Raw genomic sequence first — 17920 nt, forward strand, 5'->3', positions numbered from 1 at the left:
ATGTATCTTTAATGAATGACGGGGTTTTATAATGTCCACTCGACACAAAGTAGGTCATTTCGGGATTAACATATGGTTCAATATTATTTCAATAATTCGCTTGCGCACAGGGGTCTTTAGGACCTTATTATATCACGCACACGCGTTAAATCACTAGACTCCACACACACACACACACACTTATATACATTGTTGTATTATCTAATTGTTGTTTACCCGAAAGTTTATGCGAAAGTGCTAGTAATCGACAAATAATGTATAGTTATTTTTTCAAAAACTTTTATATTTTTGTGTATTTATTACCTAAGAGCATATATAGACATTAGTCGTTCGTGTGTAAGAGATATGGGGTGTTATTGAACAAATAATACAGGTATATTACCTACAGGTGTATAAAAGGTTTAATATATATATATATAGACATTAGTCGTTCGTGTGTAAGAGATATGGGGTGTTATTGAACAAATAATACAGGTATATTACCTACAGGTGTATAAAAGGTTTCACATATATATATATATATATATATATAGGTATATAATAGATATGAAGGGACTCGTGTAAACCATACTGTGCATTATAAACATGTATATCATAGAAATAAACTATATCAACCATAATCAATTAATCCATTATTAAACATAGATTAATGTATAATATACCCTATACATTACAAGCATACCAATAATAATATATCTATTGATCCTAGTCACTATCATACTGTGCAGTATAAACATGTATATTATAGCAATAAACTATATCAACCATAATCAATTAATCCATTATTAAAAATAGATTAATGTATAAAATACCATACCAATAATAATATATCTATTGATCCTAGTCACTATTATTATATGTATTAATAGACCACTGAATTGAAATCCGGGTTCATTCAAATTTCAATTGTCGCTCATTAACTACGTATTACGTGAGTGAGAGAGAAATGGGGTTAAAGTCCACTCAGTAATATCGGGGTTAACATATTTCAAAATTTGCCAGCGCAGAATGATTTCTATCAGCTGGCGAACGAGGTTGGGGGGGGGGGGGTGGTGGGGTGGACGGGGGCTGATTAGAATACACGAGGTTCGGTATGCGACCCCAACCCTCGTGATGTTTATAACAGTTGCTGTTGTAGTAATTTGTTATATCGTTAAGTATTGTCTCTAAATGTAACCATTTGTGGTAATTTGTTATAACGTTATTAAGTATTTTCTCGTAAAGATACATTAGTTAAGAGCTAAATATGACAATTGTATGTCTTTCTATAGGCTTTCAATGTTATAGAAATTATTAATTAGGTCTTCATTTACATAACAAACCCAAAATCAACTATATGGACCCTCGGATGGCTTGGGTACAGCTTGGATTTAAACAGTCGTCCATTTAATAATTGGCTGACCAAGCTAACATTTACCGTTAATTACTGGCGTCACTACCGGAGATTGCCGATGAAAGAACTGACATTCGAGGGTATCGTCGGCATTGAGAATCGAGAATATGTGAGCGGAGTTATCGTCTGGCAATCAAACGACCAGCAATTCTTGGAGACGGCGCGGAGACGGTTGATGCCTATTTCTAGTCCAAACTTCCAACAGTGGCAACTCCGTGACTGAAATTTTCAATATTTTCTTTGTTTATCATCAATATTTGAACTGTTATATCAAGAATGGCAACCTCTTAATTAAAATCTGAACTAATGTATCTTTATTGTGTAATGAAATGGGGTTTAACATCCTACTGTTCTGCTCCGACTGGGCTAATGAAGACGGGCATGCGCCATACAGTGTGCTATGAGGGAAATTTTGCCCGGGCAGCGGCACTATGGTCTACTCTTATATCGAATTCCAACTACCAAGGGATATTTTACGTGCATGACAATGTGTACACGGGACCTCGGTTTTTCGTCTTATCCGAATGACTATACTGCTGTCCTTGTCAGTTCCTCCACCCTGCATCACTGACAAGGGGAAACCACGCCGGAAAATTCCGATGAACTTTCTCGGCCAATGCAGGGATCGAACACGCGACCTCCAGACTAGCGATCCAGCGTCTTCCCCACTTAGCCATCGTGGCTCCCGCTATCTTTAATGTAACTGTTTGTAGTAATTTATTTTATCATTATAAAGCATTGTCCCTAAAAGTAACTTTTTGTAGTAAAAGTATTGTCTGTGATTGTAACTATTTGTAGTAATTTTGTTATAACGTGAGTCAGTGTTATCGTACGGATTGATCGATTTGTTATTGACGTTGTACAGAAATCAACGATCGATATTAATTATTCACATTGTGGATTGATTAATTTGATTGATCTGTTTATATTGAACTGTAACAATTGACACTCGGTGTAATCAATAACATAACCAAATGTAATTTACAACCATATTAAAAGCGTGTAAAGAGTCGAGCAAATATCGGTTCTATAGATGTAGCTACGTTTCAAAGTTAAAACCACAGATCTTCATATTTAAGACAGTATTTTTTTTTTCATGGCTTAATTCGCGCTACTATTTATTTACTCAGTTTCATTTTTAAATATTTAATTATCAAAATATCGACACTAGATGATCTACCGGCAGGGATTCCTATCACAAGATCTTTCCCAGCATTTATATGTGGCGCCGGATTATTTATATTAGAGGATACCGAATGTTGTGAAATTTTCAATTAATCACATCTTTGTAAGTACTGAAAGTTACAATTTCATATTTTCTAAGAGGGTCAAAACATAATTATTTCTATGTCTTTTGCTCAATAGGTTGTCAACTTACTATTATACGATCACGGGTGTCATTCCCACACTTAAAAATCATAACACCGGAAATAATAACACAATTACCACCCAATTACCTCCCTTGTTTTCCTATTTCCCACCATGAAATAGCTATCTTCAAACGTTTGAATTTGAAGTTAAAAATGATATTTTTGCCATTTTATCAACTGGCAATAGTGAATTATAGGATTAATAGGATTATTCTTTAACAAGGTAGGACTCTTTGTAGATACCATCTATTTTAGGGCTTTATTTTAATAAATTTTAAAAATATAACTTAAAAATATGAAATTGTAACTTTGAACTGACATACTCTGTAGGGATTCAATTTTAACACTTACTTGCAAAGGAGTTAAACTCCCTCAAATGACATGGGTTGGATGGCCGAATGATTTAACGCGTGCGCTTTAGTGCATAAGGTCTGTCAATGAGTCAAGTGGAATGGCTTCGATTCCCTGCTTGTACGTGACAAGGAGTAGGGTCGCCTGTTCATCCTCGTAGGTTTTCTCTTGGACCCTCTGTTTCCTCAAGACCCTTACGCGCAAGCGAAATTTTGGCTCCAAAATGACCTAGCTTGTGTTGCATTGACCCCCTCTCTCTCTCCCCTCCTCTCTCTCTCTCTCTCTCGCCCCTACCCCACCACCCCCTCTCTATATCTTTTTCTCTCTCTCTCTCTCAATCGCTCAGATTCTAATAAAAACATTATATTATGTACAGCATAATAGGCTACACGAAAAAGAATCTTTCACAGTTGGAATTCGGTGTAGAGTACGCGGATACGCCCCTGTCACAACAACATATGCCTTATAGGAACTCATAGAAAACTGCATGGGTGTTTGTCTGTCTGCATTAGCTCAGTAAGTGTAGATATTTGGTGCGTTAATCACCATTTCATTGATGTGTTATTTGATACTTTTCCTGTTAGATGATTTGTATCGCAGGGATGGTGAAGTTACCTCCCTTGCGCCGAGTAAAACTTCGCACAACATGACAATGCATTTTTCTTGATATCCTCGCATGAGGCATAAAGGTCGATAAGTTATTCCCACAAGACATAGCGGCCCTACAACCAGGAATAGAGTGCTAAATGATAAGGCCAAACCCCCCACCCACCCACCCAATTCTTAAACCCAATGCTTACCCTAACCCTAACCTACAATCTCGCCAACAATCACGTGCCCTAACCTTATTCATATCTCAGCGACCATGACAAAAATTGAGCTGGCCTTAACAAATAGATTTAGCCCTTCAACCAGGGAAAGAGTGACGTAGGAGTGGGTGTGACGACTGACGTTTTAGAGTAGGCTTTCCACTGTATCTTTGTACTCGGCATTTCCCGTGGTCATTTGTTTTGCAGGCTTTCATTGGTTAACACACAAAACCCGATGCCCAGCATTTAAATTATATTTATAGCACGGCTCTAATGAGTTAACAGGTTTAACCAGAGGCCGAAAGCCGAGGGGTTAAACCTGTTAACGAATGAAGCGTGCTATAAATCACTTGTAACATTGACAACTGCTCAACATGCTTGTTGTTATTGCACAGAAAACCCACCCCATTTCTCTATATGATTTCTACTAAAACTAGCGTAAACCAGCAAAAGTGTGCAATAACATTGAACATGTCTAGTTATTGCACGGTTAAGCTCCACCCAATCTACTAGAGGGAAAACAATCTGCTTATTCAACGAAAAGAACAAAGGAAGAATTTCCCATCCATGTTACAAACAATAATATAGAGCTCATGAATGCAAGGATCTGTTTGAAAGAGTTCAGTTAACCCTATGTATTTGGCGAAAGGTCAACCTTGTAGGCCATTTTTTAAAATAAAATTCTTCCATGACATTAAATTCGGATTACCTAATTTCACAAATTTCCTATGGTTTTAAAAATGTCAACAAACTGTGACGTCGATCTGTAGAATACTGGGGGGTTTCCAACGGGTGCGTCCACAGTTACATCTCGAGACCCCTGGTAACTCTGTCCAGTCCATATGTGAACCCAGCTTGATGTAGGATCCGCGGGTAGGTATACGTCCCAGTGTTTTCTAAAATCTAATATAACCGGGGCTATTAATAAATCATTCCCATATAGGAACTGATACGTCACGTTGTAGCATCTGACGTCATCGGGATAATTAAAGAATAGTGGTTTGTAGGCGGGGACGCCTGACGTCACCGTGTCATTTAACACGATCTTAGTATAGTTTTTCAGCGTTTTAAAAATGTGCGTTAGTCTGGCGAATTTATCCGATATTTCTGGAGTTGAATAAAATTGAACATTTTCTTTCGGTTGGTTTCCTGAAAAAGAGTGCAGAAGAAAGTAGGTCATTATTATAAGATATTAGTAGAACGGCCAATAGGAAGATTTCTTTGGGCTCCATTTAGCAAAAGGGGGTGGATATGGCCAAATGGTTAGCGCGTGCGCGTTGTATCATAAGGTCAGCCATTTAATCATCTGGCGTGGTTTCGATTCCTCGGTTGTACGTGACAAGTAGTAGAGGAGTAGAGTCGCCTGTCCAACCTCGTTGAATTTCTCCGGTCCTCCGGGTTTCTCCCACTGTTAAAGACCCCTACGAGCAAGCGAATTTTTGAAATAAAATTGAACCATATGTTAGTCCCGAAATGACCTACTTGTGTCGAGTGGTTGTTAAACTCAACATCATCAAGCAAACGATCGTTTATAATGATGAGTAGATCTTTATGTAGATCATTATCACAATGTCCATATTATCAAAAGTTGTGAAATGAAATGGGGGTTTATCGTCCCGCTTATCTACGTCGGCAGAGCTAATGAAGATGGACATACATTTTAGAAATTGTGCCCGGACAACGGGGCTACGGCTCTTATATCGATTTGCAGCTACTAAGTTCCTTTTACATGCAAGCCAATGTGTACACGACCTCACAATTGTTCGTCTAAACAGAACAACAACTAGACGATGTACCTGGACACTCAAAAGTTATCCTGGATTTCTTTTTTTCACTGTATGGGATAGTAACAAACCTTGATGTGTTCGGAATACCGGACCAAACGCCGCATACTCCGCAGATCTAAGCAGAAGTTCCTCCCTTCGGACCAGTAGCGGGGCAAAGGTAGTGTAGCCCCCTATATCGAAATGGGTAATGCCCACTCCACTGAGACCCATGTTTAAAGCTGCTGGGATGGTAGAGGCTATTCCATCGGCATAGGTAAAATCAACGTCTTGATCACCCGCCCACATTAGCGTACTGTATTTACCAGTTCCTTCAAATTAAAAAATACACCTTTAGAAATAAATTGATTATGATCCACATAGTTGTCCTCGTGTGTGGAGGCCATCGAAAGAATGTAAAATTTAAAAATGGACCAAGAAAACCGCTTAAGAATTTTGAGAATCCCACGTAAATGACGTCATAAGTGGAGGACATTGTAATTGAAGATGATGCAACAAGAGCAGCTAATTCTTTTAGTCGAAGTCGAACATAAGCTCACAGTAGAACGTGCATCCGCTAAGTAGTCGCGAGAAAAAACGCTTCGAAAATGTTGCTTAAACATACATTATGCACGAGCTAAATCTGTCTATTGAAGGTCTTTCTTTAGGCCTTCTATCTAAATTAATAATTAGACATTAATTAACCTATCCAGACTATAATCAACTCTAGATGGCATCGCTAGCCTGCGATCTTTAGTGGATTGTGAGCTGATTTACTGCATAACTTTCCTTCACGATTTAACGATTAAATGGATAATCGAGACTATGCTGTTTATCGTACTGACTTTAGTAATGATGATCAAGGATTGGCGGAAATTCAATCGCTTTGTTCTCGGTTCATAGTGGATCAATTTGACTGAAATTTTAAGCAAATTCCCTTTACATTATCTAGTTTTTAACTATTATAGTGAGAACTGCCAACTCGTTATCGAATCTCCCATAATGTATCTTTAATATCGAGTAACTTTTCCGCGCGCGAGAACGCTTCCTACTTGGATCTGCGTCTCGATTTTGACAATTGCCATAAACTGAGTGTTAAATTGTACGATAAACGTGATGACTTTGACTTTCCGATTGTTAACTTTCCATTTATTAGTAGTAACATTCCAATATCACCAGCTTATGGAGTGTTTGTGTCTCAGCTAATTCGTTACGCGAGAGCTTGTTCCTTTTATTCTGATTTTTTAAGTAGATCGAGGCATTTGTCATCTAAGCTTCAACTACAAGGATACTTGCGCACTAAACTTATTAAAACCTTTAAAAAGTTTTATGGCCGTCATATTGATTTGATTGGTAAATATAACGTGTCTCTATCGGCTATTATTCTAGATATTTTTAATTGACACGTATACTATTACTATCTCCCTGATAATATCTACTACATCGTTAACACAGTTCATCGCGTGCATTTTGCATACCGATAGTTCATTGGCCAATCACGCTATTTTACCGACATTTCGCCTAATAGTTTGGATGCAGCTATGGCGGGTGTGGCGCCAGGCAGGGTAAGCTTACTCTTCCGGACACCTGTTACCATTGTTTGTCGTGTATTTTGTACACGGTGAGCAGTCCATTTGCTGATTACACTATTTTGCCAGATTACACTATTTTGCCTATACCGTTTGTTTTTGGAACACAACCGGTGCAGGTTGTCATTGATAGTCCGTTGGCCAATCACGTTATTTTGCCGAGATTTCGTCTAATAGTTTGGATGCAGCTATGGCGGGTGTGGCGCCAGGCAGGGTAAGCTTACTCTTCCGGACACCTGTTACCACTGTTTGTCGTGTAATTTGTACACGAGGAGCAGTCCATTTGCTGATTACACTATTTTGCTTGAATACACTATTTTGCCTATAACGTTTTTTAGGACTTCGAATTCTGTCTTATGGTTTGGATTGTTCGTACTTGGTTTTATTTTATTTCGTGGAAAGGGTCACATCGCATTGGCATTGAACCGCCTTTTTCGCCGGTGAATTGTTACTTACCAGAAAATCCGGCCCTTAAAAAGAAAACAACCTTTCCAAGCATTCCAAGTTCCTCTACAGCTTCCCGGTTTAATTTAGCCCACAGTACTGGCCATATATTATGATACGACTTCGCTGATTGGTTGTTATAAAGCTTGGCATCTATTGGTAGATATTCACTGAAGTCAGCCATCCAGCCACTCATACCGAACTCTATCATATTTTCTTTGATGATTTCTGCAATAAAAAAATGGGGTTTAATGACCTTTGAATTGTTGGCGATATATCAGCCCAATGGAAGCGGACGGTAACTCCGACATCAGGTCAAGTCAAGTAAAGACGTCTTTTGTTATAAAGCTTGGCATCTATTGGTAGATATTCACTGAAGTCAGCCATCCAGCCACTCATACCGAACTCTATCATATTTTCTTTGATGATTTCTGCAATAAAAAAATGGGGTTTAATGACCTTTGAATTGTTGGCGATATATCAGCCCAATGGAAGCGGACGGTAACTCCGACATCAGGTCAAGTCAAGTAAAGACGTCTTTTGAAGATCAAATGGTAATTAGCAATACGGATTGGGGGGGGGGGGTGTTGATCGGATTACTACGTTTCCGGCTAATCTGTTTCGAATTTCGACCACAATTTGTCGGCGATATATCAGCCCAATGGAAGCGGACGGTAACTCCAACATCAGGTCAAGTCAAGTAAAGACGTCCTTTGAAGATCAAGTGGTAATTAGCAATACGGACTGGGCGGGGGGGGGGGGGGTGTTGATCGGATAGCTACGTTTCCGGCTAATCTGTTTCGAATTTCGACCACAATTTGACACAAGTTTTCGTATATTCCGCGCAACTAGCCTCTTACATTAGGTTCCACGCCTGGAAATAGAAAGTGGGAACACCTCTTGAAAAAGGTTATAGGTTATAGTTAAGATATAAGTCTGTTGGATCAGGGTTAGGACTAGGGTTAAGATGCAAAGCTGTTGAGCGAATGTTTTTGTCATGTTCCAGTCAATTTTAACCATAGATTCCATCAGCGGATCCCGATTTTAAGACTGGTTATTCTAGACTATTCATAGATTCAAAATCTACTAACATCTGAGAAAGATATCCTGAATTTTTAAGACAAACCATTTGAATGTGACTTACGGTTTTTGTACCAGTGATAAGCATCCGGATTGGTTAGGTCTATACTGCCAGCCATTATACCAGCAAAATCTTGAATATACGTCTCATTAGACGAATTCTTGACAAAATAACCGAATTGTTCAGCATATTTAAATAAACTACTATCCACTGTCAAATACGGGTTGACGTAAGCAAGCACGTGTATATTACGATCTCTTAATTCAATAATAAGCTCATCTAATCCTGTAAAAAACAACTGATAAATTTAATGACCTTAAATAATGTAGATTGGTTTATGCGACGTAGAAACAAAATGAAATGAAATGGGGTTTAACGTCCTACTGTTCTGCTCCGAACTGGGATAATGAAGACGGGCATACGTCATACAGTGTGCTATGAGGGAAACTTTCCCCGGACAGCGGCACTACGGCCTACTCTTATATCGAATTCCAACTGTCAGGGAACTCGTTGTCCATTTGAAAGACCCTTTATCCGACACCACTGACAGAGGAGGAATCACGCCGAAAAATCCCGATAAACTTTCTCCGCCAACACCTGAATCAAATACTGGACCGCCAAGTTAGCGAGCCAACGCCTTAGTCAATGAGCCACCTCGGCCCCCCACAAGGTAGAAATAAGATTCGCAGTGTAATGAGAATTGGTAGAATGAACGTCTTAATTGTCTGAAATAATTAAGCTACTGAAGACAATTTTTTCGGGACTAAGATATCGTACAATTGGGCGTTGGAGTCCTAAGCAGTGGGGGGAAACCGGGAGATAAACCCACGAGGCTTGCCTTAAGCTTAGCCCGTACAAATATAGGATGGAAACCACGCGACCTGACTAGATGGTAGACCTTTATGTTCTAAAGTGCATCACGAACAAACAAATTTTGACAACAACAAATGTATTATTTACATATCATTGACCAATATCTGTACCAGGATAAAGTTGTTGGTTCCACTCCCAGTTCCAGAACAACCTATGACCAAATAGATCATCTACAGAACCAGCCCAGTCTTGAATCCAAACACCGGCAATATTCAGACCATGAGCTTGAGAATAGTTGATATAATCCATCATCTAAAAATAGATTATTGAAGTTAAAAATAGATTATTGTAGTTAGATATAGATTATTGTAGTAAAATATAGATTAATGTAGTTAAATATGGATTATTGTAGTTAAATTTAGAAACAGCTTATTTTACATCCGCTAAGTCTGTTCCCCCATATCCTGAATAATAATATTGTTTTTAAAAAATATCTTTCTAGATTCACCTGTTTTGATCCACCCTGAACACCAATAATAGCACCATCATGAATCCAATCCGGAAGATTTGGCATCCTCCCAAGAAAGTTGGTGAGACTAGAAACCAGGAGTGGAAAGGTTTCAGCCGAATTAAAATACAGTCTACCCGGCTGATCTGCTATGAAGATCTCATGGAAATCCGGATGTGAAAAATCCAAGATGGCGTAATTAGAACCGCCATGATGGAAGTAATATTTGTTGGTGCTGTAAAAAGTTGGTTGTGGAAAATACGTCGTGTAATAATCTCCACCGGATTGTTTTAAATCTGTGACGTAAGTTACCAATGTACTTCTGTTTCTTCCGATACCTATGATAGCCAATAGAATGCTAGATAAATACACTAAACAACCAATAGAAAACTATGCTTAGCAACCAATAGAATGCTAGATAAATATAGTCAACAACCAATAGAATACTAGATAAATACAGTCAACAACCAATAGACTGCTAGATAAATATACTCAACAGCCAATAGAATGTTTGATAAATATAATCAACAACCAATAGAATACTTTTATTAATATACCCTGTTCTCCCGTCCAGATAGGATATTGACGACCTCTGAGATTAAGGTAAGAATACTGTTCTCCTCCACCATATATAGCCTCGTTATTATCAGCTGTCAATTGTATCCATATTCTATTATAACTACCAATATCACCAATATCTATAGTTAAAACATGGCCCTCTTCAGATCCCAACCTTATAAACACCTACAATGTTAATATCTATGGTTAAAACATGTCCTTTTTCTTATCCCAACCTTATAAACATGTACAATAATGTTATCTATAGTTAAAACATGTCCTTCGTCAGACCCCAACCTTATAAACATGTACAATGATAATATATATAGTAAAAACATGGCTAAATCTATTTGTTAAGGCCGGTTCAATTTTTGTCAAGGTCGTTGAGGTGTAAATAAGGTTAGAGCACATGATTGTTGGCGAGATTGTAAGTTAGTGTTATGTAAGCATTGGGGCTAGGTCCAAGGTTTGGGTTAGGTTTGGGATTAGTGCTAGCGCTGTTTACATCTCGTGACCTATGACGAAAAATTGAGTTGGCCTTATCATTTAGCACTAACCATAAAGGCATGACCCTTTTCAGATCCCAACCTAATAAACAACAACAACAATAATAATACGGCCTAGTTAATTTGAAAAAAAAGAGAGGTTGGATTCAATTATACAAAAATGTCAATCATTTACCTTGGTTGAACATGAGTACATAGTTAAGTTGTAACCTCGACTGTCATTGGTTACCGTATAGGATAATAAACCAATCTTTTCTCCTGTATAATCAGCAATCTTATAATTACCATACTTCTCTATAAACTCCGTTTCACCAGAACCGATGTACACAAAAGGTCGACGAGCAGAATGTTGGATTATCTAACACATAAAAAAAACCCAACATGCTCAATTATTAAAGATACATTCCCGGGTATAAACTGGGTGATTTGATGATATATTTGAGCTAAAAACATATTAATTTGTCATAATTTTGGTTCACATCCTTCTCAAAAACCCCGTGTACACATTGGCGTGCACGTAAAAGATCCCTTGACAGTTGGAATTCGATGTAAGAGTAGGCCATAGTGCCGCTGTCCGGGCAAAAGTTCCCTCACAGCACACTGTATGGCGTATATCCGTCTTCATTAGCCCAGTTCGGAGCAGAACAGAAGATGTTAAACCCCATTTCATTTCATTCTCAAAACATTGTATTCACCGGGGAATACCCCTGCTATACAAAATCTATCAAAAGAGGTCATGTTTGTGTTATGTGTCTTGGCTGACGCCGTACCTAGCAACGCCACTCGAGCAACCTTCCCTTATCGTCGGGGGCGGAGGGGGGGGGGGGTATTTAAACAATATTTTATTCATTTGAAAAGGATTGATCAACAGGCACAGCCAATATAAGTTCTTTCCCAGGGATACAGAAAATAATAAACGATAAATATAAACATATACATTAAAATAAGATTAAATATAATAAATTGTAAAACCGAACATATATACAGTTTCATGTGGAAATGATGTATACGAAATATAGTTCATGAAATTATTTGATATTATACAACAATATGTAAAAGCGAATGAAAACCTTTTGATAATTTTAATAAAATTATGGACTGCTTCAAAAATCAAAATATTAAAGGTTTTCGAAAGATCTCTAGGGTCATTTAAAATTAGATCTAGATTAACAGTTTCTGTGAATACCTTTAGAGAATTTAATAGTTCGATTCTGATAGTTGAATAAGATGGGCAAGAGAAGAAAAAGTTGAAGTTATCTTCATCCGAAGAATTGGATTTTGGAAATAGTTTTTGATTCAGATAGGTAGTGTTGGAAAAGATGATTATTGAGATTACTAAATTTATTTATTAGTTGGCAGTAAAGGATATTTTCCTTACGGTTTCCATATTGAAAATAACTAGTTTTTTTATGAGAGAGAGAGAGAGAGAAATGGGGTTTAACGTCCACTCGACACAAACTAGGTCATTTCGGGACTAACACATGGTTCAATTTTATTTCAATAATTCGCTTGCGCGTAGGGGTCTTTAGCTGTGGGAGGAAACCGAAGGACCCGGAGAAAACCCACGAGGTTGGACAGGCGACCCTACTCCTTGTCACGTACAACCGGGGAATCGAAACCCCGCCAGTTGACTCAATGACAGACCGAGGTCCCATGTATATATTGGAATGCACGTAAAAGATCCCCTGGCAGTTGGGATTCGATATAAGAGTAGGCGATAGTGCCGCTGCCCGGGCAAAATTGTATGGTGTATGCCCGTCTTCATTAGCCCAGTATAAGAGCAGAACAGTAGGACGTTAAACCCCATTTCATTTCATTTCATTTCTTTATGTAGATTACTTATGATTATATTATATATCTCAAGAAGTTTGGTTTATTGTTGAATCATTTTATTTAGACCTATCTTCCATTAAATATATATATTGAGATAACTTACTGGTCTGTCACCCATTAAATATATAGTAAAGTTTCCATTGCCGTATTCTCTGAAAGTAAAACCCAGACCGTCGATACCAAACACAAAATAAACCAAAAACAGAAGTGAAGAGAGAACGTCCATTTTGGAAATCCTGAAAAATAAAATAAAACATTATGTAAAGGGCTGACCGTTCTAGCTATAATTGTTCAAAAATCGATAATGAAAAATGAATATATTGAAAATTTCATTCAAATTACTTTATTCAGAGTAAAGTTATGAGTGTCTGAAGTTTAGACACGATGTAGCTTAGATTGTTTATTATCGTGGCAACGGTAGGTCTAATGGAATTATTAAATCGCGCGAGTGTTCTAATCCATTTTAATCTCGGCCACCAGTGATCTTGAGTGTTGATTATAGGCTTGTCATGTGAATAAATGTATAGATTATAATTAATATAACAGTTGAAGTCTAAAGAAAGATCTATAATAGGGATTATAAATATAGAAACCTTCATGAAATCTGGAGAAAGTATTACTACGTGTGTTTTTTAACTATGTGTTGACATTCAGTTTAAAGAAAATGCGTCATTTGCGTTTTTCGCATGGCTTAATATTTATTCAGATTGATTATTTAACATTTAATTAAGATAGCAAAATTAAATCAAAATACTAATGCTAGATAACATAGCGAACAGCTGAGATAGATGAAATGTCAACTCAATATTAAGTTCTGAGTGAGAGGGTTTAACGTCCATTCCAGACATGTTAGATCATTTCGGGATAACCATAAGGTTCAATTTTATTTCAATAATTTACATGCGCGGGGAAACCGAAGGACCCAGAGAAATCCTACGCAATTAGACTTTCGAACCTACTCCTTTGTCACGTACAAACGGGGAATCGAAAACGCGCCGTTTAATTCATTAACAGACCTTATGACCTATCGTGCACGCGTTAACCAATCTTCCACCCAACCTCCATCATTAAGTTCTGACACTACATATGTTATACAGGTTGCGATAAGTTAAATTAGTGTTTGGTACTTACAATAAGAGTGATATTTATAATTACATCTCATCCGGGTCGATAAATCAACTGATGATATAAAGATAATACGTTATCTATTTTATAATCTATTCAATCTAGTACAAAGGTTATCAAATTGAACTTTAAAGGTTAATCTAATCTCTGATAAGCCTTGTCCTTAAAGCAGTGAAAGTCCCGTACAGGAATTGGTCCCATGTGATAGATCCCCAACAATCTAAAGAGAAGCGGACACGCGCCACTGACAGGGCAAAATCCGCCATTGTAAAACGGTTAAAAAAAGACGCCCAGCCCCCCCCCCACTACCGCCTCAGAGAAAAGAAATTAAATAAATACTTTATGACTCAAGAAACATGTTATGGCGGAATAGAGATTAATATCTGTTCCATTATAGAGCGATTTAACAATAAAACAGCATTAAATGTCATTAAACTTGCCATTGTTTACTATTACTTACAGCTAGTTGGTTGTAAAGTGCTTTGTTCATTAGGGTGCGCGCTGTATCATAAAGTCTGTCATTGAGTCAACTGGCGTGGTTTCGATTCCCCAGTTGTACGTGACAAGGAGTAGGGTCGCCTGCCCAACCTCGTGGGTTTTCTCCGGGTCCTCCGGTTTTCTCCCACTGCTCAAGACCACTATGCGCAAGCGAATTATTGAAATAAAATTAAACCATATGTTAGTCTCGAAATAACCTAGTTTGAGTCGAGTGGACTTTAAACCCCTCTCTCTCTCTCTCTCTCTCTCGCTTTGTTCATTTTATTTTAAAGGTCTACACTAGGCCTACAATAATTATAAAGCTATAGTACTAAGAGGTTTAGGCGAATGGATATTCATGAAATCATTGAGTTGATGATTTCCAAATTATGGGGTGGGGGCCGAATGGTTTAATGCGTGAGCGATAGAGTATAAGGTTTGTCATCCTGAGGCAATCTCCAAAGTTCCGATCTCCCTCTAACTTGGAAACGGAAACCCCACGGAAACCCCTAGATACATATCCGTTGCCCAGAACAACAGCGGAATCGCACCAACGATCTTGTGTTATTCCTATTGCTTCAACAACTCTCATACACGCGGGACTCTTTATTTCTGGATGAATTTCTGACTGAAGCTCATAAGTACCTAAATATTGGTAAATATCGAAAAAAAGAAGAAAAAACAAACTTTGTATCGAGCTCTGCAGTAATATTTACTGAAGTCTTATTATATAGTTTAAAAGGGTCATCGTTGTACGGTGTCATGAGACTGATAATTAACTGGCGGTGTTTTGTGATATCAAGCGATGCATGTCTTTTTACAATCAATAATTGATATTAAGAACGAATCTACAACTGCAACGATAATAAGTGAAATCAATTTATACGTATTGAATTCCAGGAAACTGCCAATCATGATCAATTTGTATATGAGTAGATCAACATAACGGATAGATGTTTGATTTTATAAAAATTGTCCATTATTGCATTAAAATCATACTCGGGCTGTCAATATTGTATAGAATGTTGCTTAAAATATACAATTTATAAAAAAAAGCTATTAAACCACGAACTTAATCAATTATTCTACATAACGTTATTAAAACCGCCAAGAGGGAACGCTGATGAGAAAAATTATGCTGATATTATCACTTTTTAGTTAAATCGTTTTCTATTCTTTTTCGTTTCGTCGAATCCCTAGTTGTACGTGACAAGGAGTAGGGTCGCCTGTCCAACCTCGTGGGTTTTCTCCGGGTCCTCCTGTTTCCTACCACTGCTAAAGACCCCTGCGCGCAAACGAATAATTGAAATAAAATTGAACCATATGTTAGTCCCGAAATGACCTAGTTTGTGTCGAGTGGACGTTAAACCCCATTTCTCTCTATCTCTATTTTTCGTGTCGTTTTTATTTTATATCGTATTTTATATTTTACCGGACACAATTTTAGTTAACCCCAGACAATTTTTTTTATTGCGCTGTGTTCTTACTTGTGTTCAGTAAACGGCCAATGAAAAGCAGCTGTTCACATAATCTATTTATAATCTCTCACTGACGTCACGTGCAAAACACTCCTGAGACGCCAACCTTCTAAACGACAGCCTTTCTGCTGTTATGTCAATCTGAACGACAGACTCACCCTACCTGCAGAGAAGTGACTCTGACACAGTGAATAGCCATGATATCCATATGACGTTATCTAAACGTCACAGGTCATGAGGTCACATCAACAAACAAATGTAAACACCATCATTATGATCATTATCAACATTACAAGACACAATGTTACATTGTAAACAATAGCCTTCTTGTAGCCTTTAGGACTGTATAATCCGTACATAACGTATTATCGCTTCTTCCAATGATTTTTCAAAAAAATAACATCATCTGCAATTCTAGATTTGACGTCGGCATATTGGCACTATTTTGTGCTTCGGTCGTGTCTATTTCAGATATACACAATCAATTCTGTTAATGTTTTTAGCGTGGGGATTGACTAAAAGTTAATTTATTTCAGTTCTAAACAAAAATTTAAAACTTTAACGCAATTTTAAAAAAATAGCCAAATTCTGGCTGGGATTACTGAGCAAAATGGCCATTCACTGTATACGTGCGAAAAAAAAAAGCCAGCTACCATTTAATTTTCGTACGTTAGTTACGTACGCTGTTATGTTAGATCTTGTGTAGTGCAGAAAATCGGAATCATAAAAACGAAACTACACACATTGAACATTATAATACACTAAAAACACATATTTCAATATATTACGCACCTTTTTATTTTTAGGGAACTATATAAATTTCCTGTCAAAATAAGCCCCCATTTTGAATTTGGCCCCTTAACGGAATTAGCCATCAAATTTGGGAGGAAATCTCCTATTGGGTTCAGCGGGTCGAATTCTTATAAAACCCTTCTTCAAACCGAGGTCCGAGTGAATATGTCACATATTTTACCCCACTAAATAACATCATGAATATTTAAATTTCCCCAAGGGGTGCCAGGGTGGCATCATCCGGGTGCTGAACCTACACATACTGAAGTTATATAATCTATCAGAAACATTAGGTGGATTATATTTCCATGTTTGTCGACCTGCTCCCGGACTAATTCGGGTACATTTTTAACATACAGGTATCGTTCTCTGTATATATACCTATCACTCTGTAAAGACAGAATTTGAAAAGCTGTCTTTTAAAGGGGCATTTTGGGAGATTAGATAAGGAGTTCACAGTTCTCGCTATAATAGTTACAAAATAGATAACGTAAATAGAATATGCTCTGAACCGAGATATTAGCTTTTGAATTTTAGCCAGGCCTCGATCAGCATTACTAAAGTCGGTACGATAAAAAACAAAGTCTCGATTATCCACTTTTACGTTTCATTATTTTTCAAAAAATGTATTCCAGTCATCTAAATATCGCAGGCTAGCGATGGCATCGAGAGTTGACTAATGTCTGGATAAGTTAATTAATGTCTAATGAATAATTTAGATAACATTTAAGGCCTAAAGAAAGACCCGCAATTGGCAGATTTAGCTCTTGTATAATGTATGTTTAACGAAGGCTGACACAGTTATGACGTCGTAACTTAGTTGTGAGGATAAATTCAAAAATCTAATTCACCAAATCGATGCAGAATTGTTCAAAGAAGAAGCATGCCAATTTCTTCATGTCGGTCGGACTTGAATTGACGGAGCCTTAGGCTTTTTCGAAGAGCATATCACCCAAACACGTAGAACAAGATAAGTAGCGATTAGCGACGAGTTCCTCGTCCAAAAATTGATTAAAAGATTTATGTTTTT

At 37.5% G+C, this 17920-nt stretch overlaps 1 protein-coding gene across 1 annotated transcript; it reads right to left on the minus strand.

The window, feature by feature from the left end:
• Window positions 1-2667: 2667 nt before the first annotated feature.
• Window positions 2668-11373, minus strand: LOC126827864 (sulfoquinovosidase). Its single transcript, XM_056102347.1, has 9 exons — window positions 11361-11373; window positions 10679-10771; window positions 10122-10459; window positions 9784-9925; window positions 8864-9010; window positions 7732-7947; window positions 5779-6018; window positions 4807-5072; window positions 2668-2688 (listed from the first exon to the last, which is right to left on the minus strand). Exons 1-9 carry the CDS (start codon window positions 11371-11373, stop codon window positions 2668-2670), a joined length of 1476 nt encoding a protein of 491 aa, XP_055958322.1.
• Window positions 11374-17920: the final 6547 nt, after the last annotated feature.

Source organism: Patella vulgata, chromosome 7, assembly GCF_932274485.2.
Source record: "Patella vulgata chromosome 7, xgPatVulg1.2, whole genome shotgun sequence".
In the NCBI taxonomy this organism is placed as follows: Eukaryota; Metazoa; Mollusca; class Gastropoda; family Patellidae; genus Patella; species Patella vulgata.